This window comes from Anthonomus grandis, chromosome 3 (assembly GCF_022605725.1).
Source record: "Anthonomus grandis grandis chromosome 3, icAntGran1.3, whole genome shotgun sequence".
In the NCBI taxonomy this organism is placed as follows: Eukaryota; Metazoa; Arthropoda; class Insecta; order Coleoptera; family Curculionidae; genus Anthonomus; species Anthonomus grandis.
In genome coordinates, this window is record NC_065548.1 from 10,379,931 (window position 1) to 10,399,672 (window position 19,742).

General features: G+C 30.5%; 1 protein-coding gene across 1 annotated transcript in view; it reads right to left on the bottom strand.

Annotated features, from left to right (window-relative positions):
* Nucleotides 1-1,917: 1,917 nt before the first annotated feature.
* LOC126734209 (myb-like protein Q) overlaps nucleotides 1,918-19,742 on the bottom strand; it is a 28,542-nt gene continuing 10,717 nt past the window's right edge. Inside the window, exons 2-10 of the mRNA XM_050437745.1 lie at nucleotides 16,782-16,908; nucleotides 6,020-6,177; nucleotides 5,880-5,952; nucleotides 5,639-5,824; nucleotides 4,005-4,179; nucleotides 3,704-3,945; nucleotides 3,537-3,639; nucleotides 3,128-3,475; nucleotides 1,918-2,361 (exon numbers count right to left, since the gene is read on the bottom strand). Of these exons, the coding sequence (XP_050293702.1) occupies nucleotides 2,237-2,361; nucleotides 3,128-3,475; nucleotides 3,537-3,639; nucleotides 3,704-3,945; nucleotides 4,005-4,179; nucleotides 5,639-5,824; nucleotides 5,880-5,952; nucleotides 6,020-6,177; nucleotides 16,782-16,895 (1,524 nt within the window). The 5' untranslated portion in view covers nucleotides 16,896-16,908 and the 3' untranslated portion in view covers nucleotides 1,918-2,236. The remainder of the gene's footprint in view (nucleotides 2,362-3,127; nucleotides 3,476-3,536; nucleotides 3,640-3,703; nucleotides 3,946-4,004; nucleotides 4,180-5,638; nucleotides 5,825-5,879; nucleotides 5,953-6,019; nucleotides 6,178-16,781; nucleotides 16,909-19,742) is intronic.

The window sequence follows — 19,742 nt, forward strand, 5'->3', positions numbered from 1 at the left end:
TAATAGGACTTACTCTTAAGTGCTTCCAAATTTTAATAATATTTGAAGAATATTAAATTAACAAATGGATATTGAAAAGAAAAGTAAGTATCTTGGAACGAACAGTCTCGCAATATCTTAAAAGAAAAGCAGATTTTAAATTGCGAAAACTTCATCTTTTAAAAAATATTGAACGTCCATAGTAGGATAAATTGTTCTGGACTTATCAATATGATTGTTTGTGTTTGAGTTACTTTTTGTATTAAAAGCTTTGACTGCAATTACACTTTCTGTTGCGGAGTCAATCTGAGCGTTATTGAACGTCATGGTATTAGAGATGTGACTAAAAATGGAGTGTTTAGAGTTTATATAAGTCCAGAACTTGATCGCATCATCGCTAATTTGCTCTTCAGTTTAAATAATATATTCCTTACGAGCTGCCGTAAAAAGTCCCTCATTTTAAACTAAAGTCATAAGATTATACATGCGAAAAATGCTTTTTTTTTAAATTAAGCTATTTCTTGACACTGATTAATCATACTTCATTATAGATGATTGATGAGATATAGTCATAGAAATTTTTGCTTTTATCGAAGGCTTTCATGAAGACCAGTTTGGTGTTTAAGTTATGCATCCCTGTTTGATTTGCGAAGTGAGTACCTCAAGTAAATCTCTCACTCAATTCAGGATATCTGGCAGTTTTATTCTAAGAGATTTGAGTTCCTGTTCCTCTAGAAACAGTTTATTTTAGGATTGTTATAATAGTAGATTAATGGTTAAAGAATAATAATGCCTAACTGGTTAAGATTCTTCCGGGAATTTTAGGTCCAATATAACATTGAGACAATTTGAAAAAAATGGTAAAAGTTTATGCTGAATAATCTCAGATCTCAGTGATAAGACGAATCATAATTCTTCTGGTATAAACTGATCTAAACTATGTTAAAAATAATATTTCAAGATAAATTAGTCTGTAAGAATATCTAATTTAGGTGGAGATGAAGAAATATTGAAATTGTGCTTATTACGTACGATAAGTACAATTTCACAAGTCAAATTTCCTAAAAAAAGTAAAATTTTAAAATTTAAGCACTATTCAGCTTGTTATAAATATTTTTAACTGAGAAATTGAAATACAAACGAAAATATCCAAAAGTCAAATATGCTAAAACTCAGAATAACACTTACTAACTTACGAATAAATAGTCTCTCAACTTCAAGAATTTGAGTACATTGACGACAAATAGAATCAAGAAAGAAAATATGTGACATATAATATAGGATCCAGAAGGGTCAAAATGTTAAGAGAAACTCCATCAATACTGAATACAATGAATCAATTTCTCATAAAGTTTTGAGACTTCGTATTGGCTTACTGGCGGACCATAATATTACTGTCCATTGAGTTGGCAAAGTCTTTTGACTAGGTAAATTGTTATGGACGCTTATTAGCTGAATCTTAAGTGATACCTTTCGGTAAAATATGCAAGAAAAAATGCAATTCTAGTACAAAGGATTTTGAGTTCGGAATTTAAGTTACTTAAGATATGTCCCTAATTCTTGTACGAAATTCAACCATTTTCGAACTTAGAATTGTTTCCTTATTCTTGGACTTCCATTTACTATTAAGATATAGTTTGTAATTTTTCAAATGAACTCCACTTAAAAGCTTGTTCCGATGGTAAATATTGGACTAAACAGATTCATATTAGCTTCGAGGTATTTATCTAACACATTTTCTAGTCGAAGTACTTAAATGCAGTTTTTACTCAGAGAAAAACCATTTTTTAGGGAATAATTTCATATATGTGAATCGTTTTTTGCCCAATATTTTTTGAATAAAACCCAGTTTTATACTGAGTGCCATAATTCCACACAAAATCTAATTGCCTTATAATATTTTATAACAGGGAATTGTTCATATAAAAAATCAAACAGTAAATAATTAAATATTTTATTTGCATTCAAAACTATTAATTTTTATATACAGTTACATTTTATACAAAAAGTGTATTAACCTAAGCACCTTTCGAAAGACTTTATACATAAATACAATATAACACTTAAAAAATAGTAAGATCTTAATAAAATACAAAATTAAGGGTAACTAGGTCCAATAAAGTAAGATAATCTTATAACTTACATCAGTACATAAGTATACTAAACAAATAATCTATAATGAGTACATTACCAGCATATAAGTAAATAATGATTCCTTTTTTTCGCTAGAAAGTTATATAGAAATAATATATCTTTTTTAATCCCATTCTCCTATGTAAACCGTTCCGGGAGGAACGGGAATATAACCCCTTGAAGGTTGAGCTTGAAATCTATAAAACATTGTATAGTTGTTGTATGGAGACTGTGACGATCCAGCAGTATCTGAAAAAGTCGTTAATCAAAATAGAAATCTTATGATAATCAATCAATTTGAAAATATTCTTATTTTATCTAATAATTGCTTTTTTTAATAGAAGAGTTGCTCCACTCACATCTCTTGGAATGTAACTGCCAAGCATTGAGAGAAGACTAACATAACCCAGTACGACGTAACGATACATACACCTGGACAAAGGACAAACTGATGTTCCTCAAAGCCATTATCTGCATCCAGATCATCTACAACTCCTTTAACCTTAGATTTCGCGTTAAAAATGAAGCCAGAAGATGATCAGAAAAATATCAAGCCTAAACATTGCTTAACCTGAGTGTATTCTTCTCCAATAGAAGAATACAACGGATATGACAGTGAAGACTGACCTGAGGTATTTACTCCGATTAACTGTGAGACTCCAAGGTTCAGACATTGAGACATTATCTTCAAATATATCACCTACAACTCAGACTTCGCCCTGATGATAAAAGAAGCAGATATTTGGAATGATATCAAATATACTTCCTAGAAGCAACTTAAGATTAGAAATAATCAATTACCTGCAAGCCAAAACTGAATATAGTAAATCCAGAGCTTGTGAAATAACTGAATCTAAGTACAAAAAATATTTTACACAGATGTAGTACATTGATTTTATCAAGCACCTAAGAAAAACCTATTCAATTAAACTTTAAGACCGTCTCACACAAGCAATTTAGAAAACTCAATTAAAAAACTTTATAATCCCTTTTTAGTAGTCGAACGGGCAATTACCTAATCCGCTATCCAAACTTCTAGCATTCCATAAAGCTTGTTGAGTGACCAAGTTAGGCTGCTTGACTTGAGACACTCGTCGTAAATGCTGTTCCATTGCCGAAGTATTATAATATTGATGCTGGCGCTCGTACTGCTGATGATATCCGTAGATTTGTTGCTGCTGCTGCTGCTGCAGCAAATGTTGCTGGGCAAGGTGCTGAGCTTGTTGTTGCTGTAGCAATTGTTGCTGCTGTTGCTGCTGCTGTTGTTGATACTTGTTACAGTTTGGTTGATGGTGCTTTTTTCCTGTCAGTTTTGCCACAAAGTTGGGTATACGGGCACGCATGCCGCAATAATAAGGATCATCTAAGAATAAATAATTATTGAATAAAATTAATAAGTATTTTACTAATTATGCGTTTTGTACCTGGTTGTTTTTTAATTTTCTTTACTTTATTTTTATGCTTCGTTGAAGGGATTCTTCTAATAGAGCTTGATGGTGGCTGACCCTTAAATAAATCGTAGTCTTCCTGAAAATAGCACCAAATTATAAAGCAGATAAAATATAACTGTTACATGTAAAGTCTAGTTTACCGGTGGAATATTGCTTGGCTCCATTTTAGTCCTTGGTGGTAGTTCAGGTGGAGAGTTGTGCATTTGTTTTTCTCGAGTATTAACTAACAAACTACTTAAGCTGCCTTCTATACTATCATTTGAATTGATTTGAGCATTTTCATTGGATTGTCTACCATTCTTTGACGTGCATACTGAATAGTTATCTTCATCGACTATAGGAACGGGCGCTGGTACTCTGGATTTAACGTTTGCCACTGTATCTAAAAATTAATATAATTATGTTAAAATTTTTATTAAATTATTATCTAAAACAACTTACCAATTGGAATTTGAGATTTGAGCATGTCAATGGCCACCATATTGATGATGATCATCCATATGGGATTCTTAAGCATTTCCGTTTCGTTTTTTACAAATGCGATTGCGCTAAGGCACTGATTTTCCAGTCTTCTTCGATTTGGGTACGCTCGTTTTAGTTCGTTGTGCACATTTGTCTATAAGATAATAAAAAAATATAAAATTTTTTGAAAATTATGGCTTTTAAGAGTTTTAAGGTGTTAGCACTAATATTCTGCAAAATGCTACTTTTTATCTGATACATTAATGACAGCAATCAAATTTGTATCATCAGCAAAATTTTAGGCTCAGTATTCTTCTGCCTCTTATATAAATCTAACTGGAGCAGTCAGTAGGATCGGGCTAGTTTTTGGTATAGATTTACGCATCATTGGTTTGGTTTCCATTACGAATGTTGAAGATCAGATAGAAAGAAAGAGAGTGAGAGAATCATTAGCAGCATGTCAGCAGCAACAGAGTGAAATACAAAGATTTATCTAAAGGGAAAAAGGAGATTCTCCAGTATTTACGAGCTAGAAGTAGTTAGGTTTCTTAGTCTGAAGTATTACATTAGTGTATGCGAAGCAGGAATTAAATTCGTATTATCAGCAAATCCTTAGATCAATATTTTTCTGCCTCGGATATAAACGTAACTGGCGCAGTCGGTAGGATCTACGTAGTTTTTGGTTGAGGTTTATTCTTCCTCGATAGATCGTAATGAAGTAAATTATTAGGATACTACGTATTTGGAAGTTTAAACAGAATTTGATTAGAATCGCTGTGAAAGATAGAGAGAAGAAAGACCAATTAGCAGCACATCAGCAGGAACAGAGTAAGATACAAAGATTTATCTGATTGGAAAAAGGAGATCCTTCAGTAGTTAGGAGCCAGGAGTCTCACACATTAGTATCTGCGAAGCAGCAATCAAATTCGTATCATCAGCAAATCTTAAGCTCAATATTCTTCTGCCTTCGCTATAAACCCAGCTTGCGCAGTCGGTAGGATTGGAATAGTTTTCGTTTGAGATTAAGTCATCGATAGGTCATAATAACGTGAGTATTAAGTATTTGGATTCGATTACGAACGTGGAAATTGAGATAGTATCTTATGAGAATCGCTCTGAAAAAGAGCGAGAGAGAGAGAGAGAGAGAAATACCAATTAGAAGGACGTTAGCAGCACCAGAGTAAGACACAAAGATTTATCTAATTGGAAAAAGGAGAATGGTAGTAGAATTATGATTTTTCTATCTTTCTATTTAATAGCCTAAGAAATTCCAAAATTCATATTTTTTATAATTTGTATTCCCTCTGAGTTTTAGTTAAATTAAATAAAAGTGAAATTAATATTAAAACCAGGAAAGGATTCCAAAAATAATATTTATTAAATGAAAGGATCTTTAATTAATAAATTTTAATTAAGACCTTGTAATACATAAAACCTGTCTTTAATGATTGGACAAAATATATTTCCATATTATTTAATACCATTTATGGCAAAACCAATTTATTAAAAGTAAAAGGTGTAAGGAAAGCTAGATATACTCTTCTATATTAAAAATAGAATTATTAAACCAGAATAAACCAGACATTAAATAAACATGCCATTTATAACTTTACCTGAAACTTTTTCATATCGAACAACGTAAACGCTTTATTAGGTTCCAGAGCCCCTTGGGGTAACTTCATAATTTCACTAGATATGGCACTTTCTTCGTCCAAGGTGGTACGTCGAATAAACACGTTGCTACGTGACAGTCTTTTTATTAAAATATTTCCATCTTCGTCCATCTTTATCTTAACTCCCTAAAAAAACAAACGAGTTTAGACAAGTTTTAAATATATTACAATATTTACTCACGTGTCCAATATGACGTCTACACTCTTCGGTTTTCTTGTCTCTGAGGGGGTTTTCGAAGCCAGTCAAACCAATTCTAACAGAAAAAATTGAGTAATTCAGAGACTAATAGGTGTAAATAAATAATTAAATTTAATTCTTACCTAAAGCCGTCAAATCCAGCATCTGATCCGTTAACGGTTAGAACTGGAGCTCTGGCATAAGCTTTTGCAACTCGTCTGTTCCTTTCCAGAATTACTACCTTGGCCCATATTTCATCATCTATTTGGTTCCATTTATTAAGGACTTCTTGTATATGGTCCTATAATTCATATAATGTATTATTAAAGAAAATATATTATGGAAAATATTAAATTTTATTGCTTTTATTGTAGATACCCATTAATTAAAAAAATATTTGAATATATTTAGTGTATAATTTGTCATCCACAACAGTCCAGAAGAAATTTAAAATGACTTTAAATGACTAAAAAAAAAATTAATTTCATTGGTCTTAAAGGAGTTTCCAGATTTCTTCATTCTCAAAGGTATGGAAAATTTTATCCAAATACCTGGAATGCCTAAAATCAAATACAAAGGAGTACAATAGGTATTTCAAGGAAAACCAGGCTACAAATTCATAATTTTATTATTCACAACAGTTCAGAACAAATTCAAAATGACTTTAAATGCCTGGAAGAAGAAAAGCATATATTCATCTGCCTCAAAGGAATTTCAAATTTTATCATTCTCAGATATGAAAAATTCTAAGAAATATACCTGAAATGCCTGGAATAAAATAGAAATTACTTGAAAAATCTAAAAGATAAGAAATTACTGTAGATATTCCAAGGAAACCAGGCTATAAATTCATAATTTTGTTATCCACAACAGTTCGGAAGAAACTTTAAATTCCTGGAAGAAGAAAACCAGAGTTTAAGTTCTATTTCAAAAATGTCAAAATATCGGGTTTGGTTTGTTTATCCAGTAAAATCAATATAATTTATATTCGTACGTTTCATTGCGTACTTTTTGAAGAAGACGTTGATTTTTTATCTACCAATCCAGGTTCAAGTACATTTCGAAATTTTTTCAAGTGTTGTTGTGAAAGACTCCTCTAGAAGTACGCACTCATCTAGTAGTTTGATTGATGTTAATATTACTTCTGATCATAGAATTTTCAACAGATCATTGTTTGGTGTCAACGAAATTAAAAATTCCTAAACCTAAAAGACCTGTAACACTTGTATCATATAGAATAAATGATAATTATGCTCCTGCACCTTGTTTAACAGAAAATATTAAACTTATGATAAAGTTGCCTCAAAAAGCTGTGACAAAATAAAAAACAACTAAAAACAGATGCTACCTTGAGAGAATACCGTGGATTAAAGAATTTAGTAATTTCAGCCGTAAGATCTATCAAGCCTTGCAAAAACTAAATATTAGTAGCAACCAAAAAGGTATCTTTAACAAGGGATGCGTATTATTGCAATCATTTAAATAATTTTGCTATACAAAGGATTCCCAATATTACTGATCCTTCTAATTTATGATCCTAATAGTTTAATTAACAGTTGTCTTGATAGCAAACATCCAAATGCACTGGATTCATCTAAATTTTCCAATGTAACTAGTACTGATATTTATAAAATAATTTCTAAAATGAAAAAGTGCAGGTCTGGAGATGATGATATTGATATTAGAATATTGTCTGTAGTAGCTTCATGCTTAACCTATTACAGAACATTAAGAGTTATTACCTCCTTAAGTTACTGTAAATTCCTCAACTGTTTGAAGTTGGCTGATGTTATTTTTATACCAAAAATAAAAAATCTCAAGGAGTCTTGTCATTATTGACTAATGAGTATTCTTCCATCATTATCCAAGATTCTTGAGACAGTTTTATCTGATCCGATAAATCTTTATGTTGAGCAAATGAAATAGGCACCACCTACTTAGTCAGAACTCCAAAGTGGACATTGCTCCACCACTTGCTCTTCTGCATATATGTGATGATATTTTGAGGGGTATAGATGAACGTTGTCTAATATCTTATAGTATAGTGCTGTTAGATTGCAGTAAGGCTTTCAACACTTCGGATGGGGCTTTCTTTGCAATTACTCGCAAGAAGATGCTATTGCACTTATTAGGCATTATTTAAAGAATAGAAAATAAAGGGTTTGTATTGGATTAAAGGTATCTAATTATTTAAGTGTTAACTGTGGTGTTCAACAAGGGTCAATTTTAGGTCCACTTTTATTTTCTCTGTACAAATGGGATTTTTATAGCTTTTTAGAAAATTGTGTTTACCATAAGTATGCATGCGGATGATACCGAAATTTATTTGTTAAAATTTGACTTTTTTGTGTTAAAGCCAACAAAAGTCAATTTAAATATTAAATATATTTTGGATTTCTTTTATCCAATAAAGTAAATTTTTACTTTGCTAAAAAAATTAAGACAAAAAATAAAAATTACCCACTAAAACTAACGTTCTATTTTCTTAGTTCTCCTTTCAAATATATAAAATAAAATATCCTTCATTAAAAAATATATAAAAAATTCTTTTATTAATTTCTATCCTTGTATCAAAAAATATCCCCTTAGATCTGCCCCTGATTCAATGTGTATTTTACCATTTAATAAAGATCTTCAAAGATTCATTAAAATCAAATAAATCTTCTGCTTACGAAACAAAATACATAAAAATATTACACCGGGTACGTCATCTCAACGCCGTTTGACATTTAGATCAAATCACTTTAAGAAAAAAAAACTATTTTATATATAGGGTGTGTCACATTCTTGTATGTACCCAGGTTTATTATTAATAGAAAGATGATTTCTTGTTTTTTATGGTAATTTGTTTTGTTGACCTTTTTTATATAACCTTATGGCAAATAAGGTGCTACCTATCGTAAAATAAGAAAACAACATCCTTATACTAAAAACCTTACGGTTTTTAATATTCATAAAATTTGCATAACCTCAGATGTTATAATCACGAAGTTTAAATTTTTTTAATAATTATTACGTGTATACTAAATTTGTATTTTTTCTAAATACTTGATCCATTTTCTTAATATGTTGACTATTTGGTTGATTTTAAGGATATTGAAGCACCAGATCAGATATCTGAATCACGTAATAACAATACAAACATAGAAAAAGGGAGTTCTACTATTATATAAAATACCAAATTAAAGAAAAGACACTTTGCTTATTAAGTTAGAAATACTGAAAATGTAAACGCTGGAAAGAGTCATTTAGTTATCAAGTACCTTCACTCCTTGCCATACTAATTACTCATGAAAACTTTATCCGATTTATCAGGCTTCAATAAATTCTTCACTTTTAAGAACTTTGCAAAAGTATAGGTGCTAATGAGATAGCACTAGTAGCATGGCAAAAGAAACACATCATGTTCTATACTATATGTCTCCATACATCAAAATCAAAGAGCAGCATGTTAGTTTATCAGTTATTTGATGAGAATTGAAGGAAAGCTTCATAGATTATCTTTATCTGTCCATTGTGTGAGTTGAATAAATTTACTAGGCAAAAAAACCAACTGAAGAAGCTTAAAGGTCCATTCTTTAACACAGAGGACATTTTCCAGAAATGTTTTCACTAGAAGGCTTAAGATCTATGATAGATGAATCAACTAGAAAAAAAATTCAACTAGAAAATTGTAAGAAAATCATAAAATGGATGAGAAATGTTAAAATTAAAAATATTACATTTGGCTTTAATAACCGCAGATCCACTTGTCCTTGTATTAAATTAAATTAAAGCAATAAACCATGTCCAGAGGACCAATCCGAAAAAGCAAAATGCCAGTTCTTTATTCAGAATACTCAGTCCTAGATCGAAATGCAAACAGAAGCTGAGTGTCATCAGCCAAAGTGAACTGCCTTTGGTAGCAGATCTGGCATATAAATAATAAAAAGAAGTGGACCAAGACCGGAATCCTGTGAAAGTCAATAAATAAGCAATTGGCAATTTGATTGCAATCCATCCACCTCTACAACCTGCTTCCTAATCAATCAAAATAATATAGCTTCATAATTGATGAGATCAAATGCCTTACTAGTCTAGCAATATAAGAAAGGAGATAAGTGAGGCCTCCATGTTCTTGGAGATGTTACTGGTTAACTTGATCAACTTTAGCATTTTCCCTTTGATTGGTAAAATGCTTATAGATCTAAGCTCATCGAATTTTCTTGAAAAGAGATCTCACCACTGCAGTTTTCCATATGGCTGGATATGCTCCTATTACCAAGCAAAGATAAAAGACCTACCTAGAAAGACATAAATATTTTCTTTCCCAATAGATCCAGAAAGTGTACAAAGTATTAATAAAATAAGAATTTAAGTCATTTAATGGAATGAATTCTGAGACCAAGTAAAATCATCCGGCTCGTACAAGGTTATGTCAAGAGATCTTTGATGCATATCTAAGGAATATATTCAAGACCAATAAATATTTAAGAAGTTGAGGAGAATACAGATCTGGTATGTAAAGAATATACGTTCAATGAAAAGTATTTAACCTATGTACTTTCAAATAAACATCCATAATAATGTTGTCATTAATAAATCGCAAGATATACATTAAGATAAAAGTGGATCACTAAAATATTCTAACAAAGATAAAACCTCATTCCCTAAGGTTATTCAGTCGATAAGCAATAGATAGTATTACATGTTATGTGATGGTCGTGTCAATCTTGGAAAAACTGACTTTCCACTCATACTACGAAGGAAAGCTGTGACCTTTTAGTAAGAGATTAAGAGGTAAAACCAGGATTTACATATATCTAACCCGACAAAAGGCCAAAGCCAGCAGTATCACTTAGAAACATCCATTAGCCAAATAGTTAAAGTGGGTCAAACTGAAATGTGATGAAAGGAATCTAAATGGATAACCGAAAAATTTGAACAAATCTGTAGGTTAAATTAGCCACTAAACATATCCATCATGCTTTCAACGAAAATATTTTTTTGGCAGATATTACTATAAATTAGTGACAATTCTTAGACTATACACAGATCTAATGACGAACGATGAATTTTTTGAACAAGTCAGTGATGAACTTGAATGAAAATGAATGAAAATAGGCAAAAAAAATAAATTATAGAATTTGGTGATCTAAACAGTAGAGTTGGTCGAAGGATTAATGACTTCGTAGAATGCCTATTTGGAGAAATGAATACAAACGACAACGGTGAGAGAATAATCGAAATCTGTTAACGATGAATATTTCAGATATAAGAATATAGTATGGATGCATACACATGGATACAACATACAAGAAACTATGTCATTGACTATGTAATAGAAGGACAAACTACGATGTTACGAATAAATAACATACGAGTAGATAGAGGAACCATTTGCGGCTCAGAGCATTATTTAGTCAATGCAAAACTGCCAGTTTCATTCAGATCTTAGAAGTTCACAGATGATAAGGAACAGAGAAGTGTCCAAACAACCAAACAATATAATATAGACAGTTTAACGAATGAAGATACCCAAAATTTGTACCAGAACAGACTAGATGAGAAACTTCTTATGATAGTACACCAACAACCTGTAGAAAAAATATATGACAACATAGTGAACAATATAAAAAGAGCTGCAGAAGAAGCAGTTGGACAAAAACTACTTGGACAAAAACACTTTGGTGGAACAATGAGATTAAAGAATTGGTATATCAGAAAAAAAACTATACTAAAAATGATTGAGCAGAAAGACAGCAACTAATACTTAGAAATGAAAAAAACAATAAGAGAAGAATATTTGTTAAACACACCTACGCATGTGATAGTAGGGGGTGATACAGTGATGGTCTATATTGACCAAATCAAGAATGTAGTATGGAATTTGAAAAATGATCGGGCTGCAGGTCTAGGAGGAATTCATATTTCACTTAATCAAATGTGGGTCAGAAAAACTATTTTAACGACTCACTTGGTGCATTAACAAATACCTAAATAAGGATTCTGCAGAATGAAAAATGCGTATATATCGACCCTCCATAAGAAAGGAAATAAACTAGAATATTCAAACTACCATGTATGGAAGAATTATCCAAGATCTCAATCAACAGGAATATATGATCAAAGAAGCAGAAGAATAAAATGCAGTAGAAGAAGAAGAAGAAGAACAGTCAAGATTTCGAGCTGGAAGAACATATATACAGATAACATCTTCTGCTTAAAACAAGTTATAGAATAAAGGTCAGCCATCAACTAAGAAACTCATCTTATCTTCATAGCTCTCCGGAAAGCCTATGATACAGTTCCCGTCAAGATCTCTTAAGTGTTCCTACAAATGTACTCAAAGCTTATTACTATTTTCCCTATGAATTCAGAATAAGATATAAGATCTTTTATGCCCTAACTTGGAATTGAGAAAGCTTAGGATCAGAAACTTTTATTGACACGTGCATCCATAAATATCAATCTGATGGAAATATCCACAAAAAAATAATCAAAGAGTATCAGGTTAAACTGATACAGCTTTTATATGCCTTTGCCTATTATTTTTATTCCTGTTAGCTTTAGATAGAAGACCACTACTATATGGCAATGTATCGTGATGTGGATAAGTTTAGCTAACATAAAAAGGCTCAGGATAAATAATGCAATGCAGAATCTCGTCAATAAAACATCTATACATTTTTTTTTAAATATTTATGCAGTAAAGCTATAAAGGTCGTTACATTTTCACAAATCTTCCGAGATCCGCAATTGGCAATCAAATTAAAATAGCAAATACTTATAGCAGAGAATGATATTTGGCACACCCTGTGTGTCGAATGCAAATGTTAAAACGATATCGAAAGCGTTGCTTAAGAGCACACGTACCGTGTTGCTTTTGACTTGCAAAATTACTGGCAAGGTCGCATTAATAATATGTAGCAAAACGCTGCTGCTTTCTTATGCAATATCGGACATTTTCGATTAACTAAGTGCTAGTTGTAGTTCGTTACTTGTTAGTTTTTGTTTTACTTATGTGCATGGCTGATTTTTTATTAAATATATTCATTAGCAATGGCTCAGTCATCAGAATGTGTGCTCGCGATTTAATTAATTAGCCAGTTGCGTTTGAGTTTTTTTTTTTAACTTCCGTTAATATTTATGCGAGTACCGAGCTGTATATTGTTTGTTTAAGTAATACAATTTTGTTGAAAACCCTAAGAGTATCTGTAAACCAACAATTAAGTTTTAAAAAGCATCTACATAACTCAATATTAACACTTCTATCTGGGGAGATCTCTGGAGGAGGTTTAGCATGGTTTTCATCCTAGCAGATCTACTGTTACAAACCTCTGCATTTTTTCTGAACATGGAATAATAATTTTATTTTGAATAAGCAACAGCTTGTTGTAATTTATATTGATTGTGCAAAGGCATTTTGCTGTGAAAACTGGTAAGATCAGGCTTCTCTAGTAGTTAATTGATGCTTATATAACTTCATACTTATCAAATCGAAGCGAAAGAGTAAAGTTGGTACTGTACTGACATGTATATTGTTATATCGGGAGTACCCAAAACAGTAACTTCAGGCTACTCCTTTTCCTGATTTTTATCAATAAATATTTTTATCAATGAAGAAAGCACTACATAGGTCACATAATAATATCACATATACATCACATAATTAATCAACTTGTGATCAAGTTCCTGTGGGTCTATCTATTGATGCTCCAAAAACAACTATTTGTGCGAATAGCCACAAGCTTAAAGAATATCTGTAGAGGAATTAGGGTTAGAATTATTAAAGCTAGAAAACTTCACAAGATTCAAGCTTATACATTTCTGGAAAACAATATTCGCACCTGAATTAGGTCTTAAATTCGATTTAAAAAAAAAAAGGAGGAAAAGAGAAGGATCACTGTAGATAGTAATAATAAACCTGCTATATAGTTGCACTTAATAGAAAGGTATTGTCCATGACTCAGAATTGTCAGAACCCAGGAAGTTTTATGAGAATATTACCCCAGATCAATCAATAAAGCCAGTTTTTTTTATCTTCTCGAATGTCCTTTCATTTGATTATGACCCTCATCTGTACTTAAGGAGAACAAGTAGAAGATAAGCTACTATATATTAAAGAAAACCTCGTCGAATGATTATCTTTTCAATAATTAAAATGTTCTTTAATAACAATTTACCCTCAAAAGTTTTAAGTGTGGTAAGTGGAAGCATTACACGCTTGGGTGTAAGTCAGAATTTGGATCAAGACACAACATGCTAACTTGAAGAATAAGTTTCAAAATGAAAGCTTATGATAGTTGTAGTAATAAAATTCATTTATAGATACACCCTGCAGAACAATAAAGTCAGATCTTAATTATTGTAAAGGATATCCTTTGATGGAATGTATGATGGATCGACATAATGTAAACCCTTAGAAGAATATAAAAGTGCTTCCCATAACCCTTTTTCTAAATACACTCTCTTTTTTAATTGACTTCTTAGAGGTTAAAATGAAGGTGGAGTACCTCAGGCCATCTCTCAGAGAAATTTCTATTGTGCGAAACTGGCAAATATTCTTAAATATGCAAAACAAGCAAAATATTATTAATTAGGAATATATCAGCATAAATTAAAAATAAAACAGGAAGAAACACTCTGGTCAAATTATGTCGTGCTCATTTTTCGTAGGTCGAAAGGAGTAAGAAATTGCCAAATATTTTTTATTTTCTCAAATGATTACCTCGAATTCTATTCAAGGAGATTTATTGGAAGATGAGCTTATTTACACCCTAGAGCTCCCGCTACATTAAAACTATAGAGACCGAAGAGCCTTATAAAACTGGGATGATAAGATAGATAATCTGGTGTGATAAAGATTTTATGATTTTAGATGGCTTTTATATCAAAACCTGAACGAAGAGGAGGTTCTAGATCAGATTTTTTAGACCAATAAGAAGTCTTTAAGTCTAAAGACAATTAAATAAGTGGAGCCTTGCTTATTGATCTTCTCATAGGTTTGTGGATGACTCATGAAAAAACTCTGAAAGAATATAACGTGGTGATAATCGCTTAGATACTAACTTCTTGAACATAGATGTTCGATTTGACAACATATGATGATTTCAGTTTATTACAAGTAGTATCTGGAGACTGGGATTTTATGAAACGGTCAAATTAGTCAAATATTGAACAAAAAAAGAAAAAGGTAGGTGTGATAGGATTGCAAATGCAATCAGCTATAAGGCGTCTTTAAGGATACAACAATTGGAATAAGATATAATCTTTGAAGGAGAAAAAGGAGAAAGGCTGGTATCTTAAGCCTTGAAGATGATTATGTTAACAGAAGAGGATCACTGTCAATATCACATCACTGAAGTAAATAAAAAAGTACTGCCTATGACGCTCCTCTCAAGTTTTATGGATCTGATAGTAGTCAAAATAATTATATATTATCTGCAGGAATTAAAAGAATCTAGGAAGTTCTACAAGACTATTGAATTTTTTTTCTATTGTTCTTCTCGAGTTTCCCTTTATTTGACCATGACTTCCATTCATACTTAAAATGAACAAGTAGAAGATAAACTAATATATAGTCAAGAAAACCTTGTCAAATCATTATCTTTTAAGCCTTTAGAATATCCTTCAATATTCTGAGAATACCTCTGAAGGAACTTAGCTTAATTAAAAAAGAGGTTTTAGTGAGAGAACCTTATTACTAAAAACCTCATACCTTGAGTAGAAGTCAGGATTTGGATCAAGACTCAACTTTCTAACTTAAAGAGTGAATGGGATTAGTAAGTCGCAAGACAGATGACAAGGAACAATTGCTGTGATGAACCTTTAATCATATTTAAGGAGATTAATTAAAATATGACTTTATTTGTGCCCTAGAACCTCCTGTTACATTAAAACTATAAGGACCAAAGAGTCTAATAAGATTGGGATATTAAAATAAATAATCTGGTGCGATGACGATTTTTTCAGGTGGCTTTTATACCAAAACATGAAGGAATAATCAAACCTCTTCTAGACCAAATGTTAAATAAGTGGACACACTAGGAATGGAGTCTTGTTTAGTAAGTTTCTCATAGGTTGTGCATCAAATATAAAAACCAAAGAAGGAATATATGGAGGTGATATTCGCCAGCATGATAACTTAATGAAAATGGGTGCTGGACAACTTATCAATTTAGTATATTAATTACAAGTGATATAAGGAGACTTGGGTTTGATGAAACGGTACTGGTAATTAAAAAAAGCAAATTGGTAAAATGTTGAATAAGAGGGGAAAAAAGTAGGTGTTAGGGAAAAGCTGAAGTTGAAATAATTGTAAGAAAAACTGTTCTAATTGCAATATTGACAATAAAATGAAAATTAGTTTCTGGGACTAATAAAATATTAAAATCTAATATTCTTTTCAACAAACTAAGTACTTCATTACAAGGAAGCATATTTTAACTTGCTGATTACATTACCATTAAGTCAAGTACTTATTTAAGCTTTTCACTTAATTAATCGTTACCTCTGTAGGAATTACCAAATAGCAAATACCAGTCTGTAAACAAAAACACCTTAATCGAAAAAAGCGTTTCAATGAAAATAAAGATGCCTGCATTGCTAAACAAGACCTTTTAGAAGCATCGAGATTTCACTATCCGTCCATGTGAAAATTTCTCTTATTTACACAAAATAAATTGTATCATACTCTTTTATAGAAATAGTAATTACGTGCGGTTTTTTCATGTTCTCACATATTTATTTTGTTTTTGTATATGACGTTATATAAGGTATTTTAATTACTATAATAAGTTGGTATTTAACGGTTCTTAAAAATTTGTTTAAAAAAGAGGTCATTCTATAAAAGAAAAACTTGGCGTTTTTATGTTAATTATTTCTTAAACTAATTAAATAAGTTATTAGAATTATTTTTATTACCTTAAATAATTTTTCTTTTTGATACCACACATCTTCGGCATCTTCAGGAACTGGATTAGATAACAGGTTGATGTCATCTCGAGACTTCGATAATATTTTTTTCCTGGATACCATTATACATCGGAATCTACAATTTAAAAAAAAAAGAAATAATTAAATTTTGTGCTCGTATAATTTAAAAGTATGTAAAAATATGTGTTTTTTGTAATATAAAAAATTTAAAGCGGTTAACCAGCTTAATTAACTTTGAAATTAAAATTTTATAAATATTTGGGTATAAAGGTTATTTAATTAATATTTTTGCAATATATTTTTTAATGGTTCAATCAAATTAAAACCTAAAATTAAATATAGTTTTATTTAATTTAAAATTAATTAAATAGTATAATATTTCAACTATAAGAAATTAAATCATTTAATCAGATTATTTAACTAAAATCATTTAATTAAACTAAAGATTTTAATTTTAAGTTAAATTTAATTTTTTTTTAATTTAGTCGAAAAATAATATCCTATAATAATTTGAACTTTTAGTCTTATATCTCCTTACTTATTAATTAATTAACTACTTAGCAGTTACAAAAATAAAGTATAAATATAATTATACGATTAAAATTACTTTTGGTTTTAATTAAAATTATTTAGTTAAAAATAGTTAATTTTATAATTTAAAATTAGAATTTCAGATAATATTTTTAGCACTTTTCATAGTTAATCAATTTTTTTAATTTAAATATTACATAAGTCACATATTGCAAGAAAGGATTCATGTATAATTATTATATGCCGTTGTTTCAACTATAACAAATATATTTATTATCTTGCTTATGATAATGATTCAAATTGTTAATTAAAAATTAAAGTAAATTAATGCAGTAGTAGTATAATTCGCGCAAAATATAAATATGAGTATATATATTAATATTTGATTTAATAACTTTTAACTTTAACTATAAAATATTAAAATAAATATAATAGTTCTCATCAGTTTAAAATACTCAAATTTAAATTCAAAGTATTTTATTACTTTCTTATTATTTATATTATTTAATTAATTCCACGTATACGAATTGAAAAATTAATATTATACTAATTAATCAAATTGAGTGTCAACTGAAATAACTAATTCCTAGTTGAAAATAATTATTTTTAATAATTTTTAATGGAAAGAAACTATTTCATTAAAATGTGATTATCCTTATACTATAAAGTAATTAATTAATTATTTTAGGAATTGTTTATGGCAAATTTCAGATGTCCTAGTTATTTTCTATGTCCAATTTTATTTAGGATTAGTAATCAGAGATTTCTAAATTAAATTTCAATTTTATTAAAAAAAGCATCTTTTTCATGTAATCAGTTTAAAATTATTTTATATTCTTGTAATTTTCCTTTAATTCATTAAAATAAACGTTAAAAGCTTTAATAGGAATAGATAATTCTCAAAAGTGGTGCAAACAAATTTAATAAAAGACCTTTTTTTCTATTTTTGTTATTTCAAGAAAGTACAAAAGAATTCTTTCTTTATGATCTCTTTGATATTTTGTTTCGAATAATTTTTTTAATAATGTTTTCTCTTTAAACGGATGCCATATTATTATGTTAATAAATAACCAAACCAAATGGTTATTTTAATAAGTCGGAATTAAGACAATTAATCGTTTTCAGACATACCCACATGAACTGGTTTCTTAAAACTCCAATCTAAGGAGTCAATTCTATTTAAGTTTCAAGGTTCTTAAATAAACCTTCCTTAGCCACCTTGCAAGGCCGTTTATCCAAAATAGTTTTATCTTAATTATTACGTATTCAGCAACTTATTTTCCTTAAAACTGGAGCATCTTTATAATGAATGCCTATCATTAATATAATTATAAACTTTTCTTCCTTAATATACATTTCACAGGTGATTTTTATATTCTTACATGATAACGCCGATATACCTGTGCTACCACATACGTATTCAGCACCGGCTACACCAAGCAACTTTCACTCTTGCACCGCATTTTTTTTTCTTAATAATCATTGCTCAAATTAATTTCGTTTACGTAATTCGGCTTAAAACCGGTCCCGAACGCATTTTTTCCTTTTTTTATTTTGGTATTATTTCGTTCGTTTTTAATTTTTCGGTTAGGGTTTTGTGAACCTGCCGATGTGAAAGAGGACAAATATTATGAAACGACCATGTTAATTTTCAGACGGCACAAGGTTATTAATTAAATAATAATTACATGGGATTTTAATTGTGACATTTAGTAGACCATATTTTTATTGTAATTTGTTATTTAAGAATTCCTTATTATTTAGAACGTGACACAGTATTTGGGTTTTTAGTTTCACATGTTTGGGCAATATTAAGTACGATACTTTTTCAACTCATATTTGTGTATGTATACGATAATTAGTATTTTATTGTATGATGGTTAGATGGCGCCATGGTATGAAAGTGAAAAGGAGACATATGGTTTTATCATCTATCTGATTAGCCTATCCTTGACAACCACAACAGTCAGTTCAGATCCAGGAAAGGCCACTCTCGCCTGCCACATTCTGCAAGGAGCTAACCGAAGTCTAAAAACTGATGTAGTCTTTATAGACCTCTGCGAAGCCTTCGACAAGATGCGGCATGAAGGACTAATCTCCAAGGTCAGGTTCCTTCATTTTCCCCGTCACCTGACCTGGTTGGTCTTGTATTTCCTTGTCAAAAGAAGATTCCATGTCTTAGCAGATCGCAATTCACACCAAGATCTATCCTGGTAGGAGTCCCTCAAGGTTCTCTCTTTTCCCTATTCCTATTCAATATCTATATATCCTTCTCTGGCGAGATTAGTCGCACAGCCTCTTAGCCTAACCAACTTAATACAACTGCTACTCCCTTTCCTTTCAAAACAAGCCAAAACAGCCTCCTACACGGTCTACCCAACTCTGACCACCACAACTCCCTCATACAGGAGTTGTTTG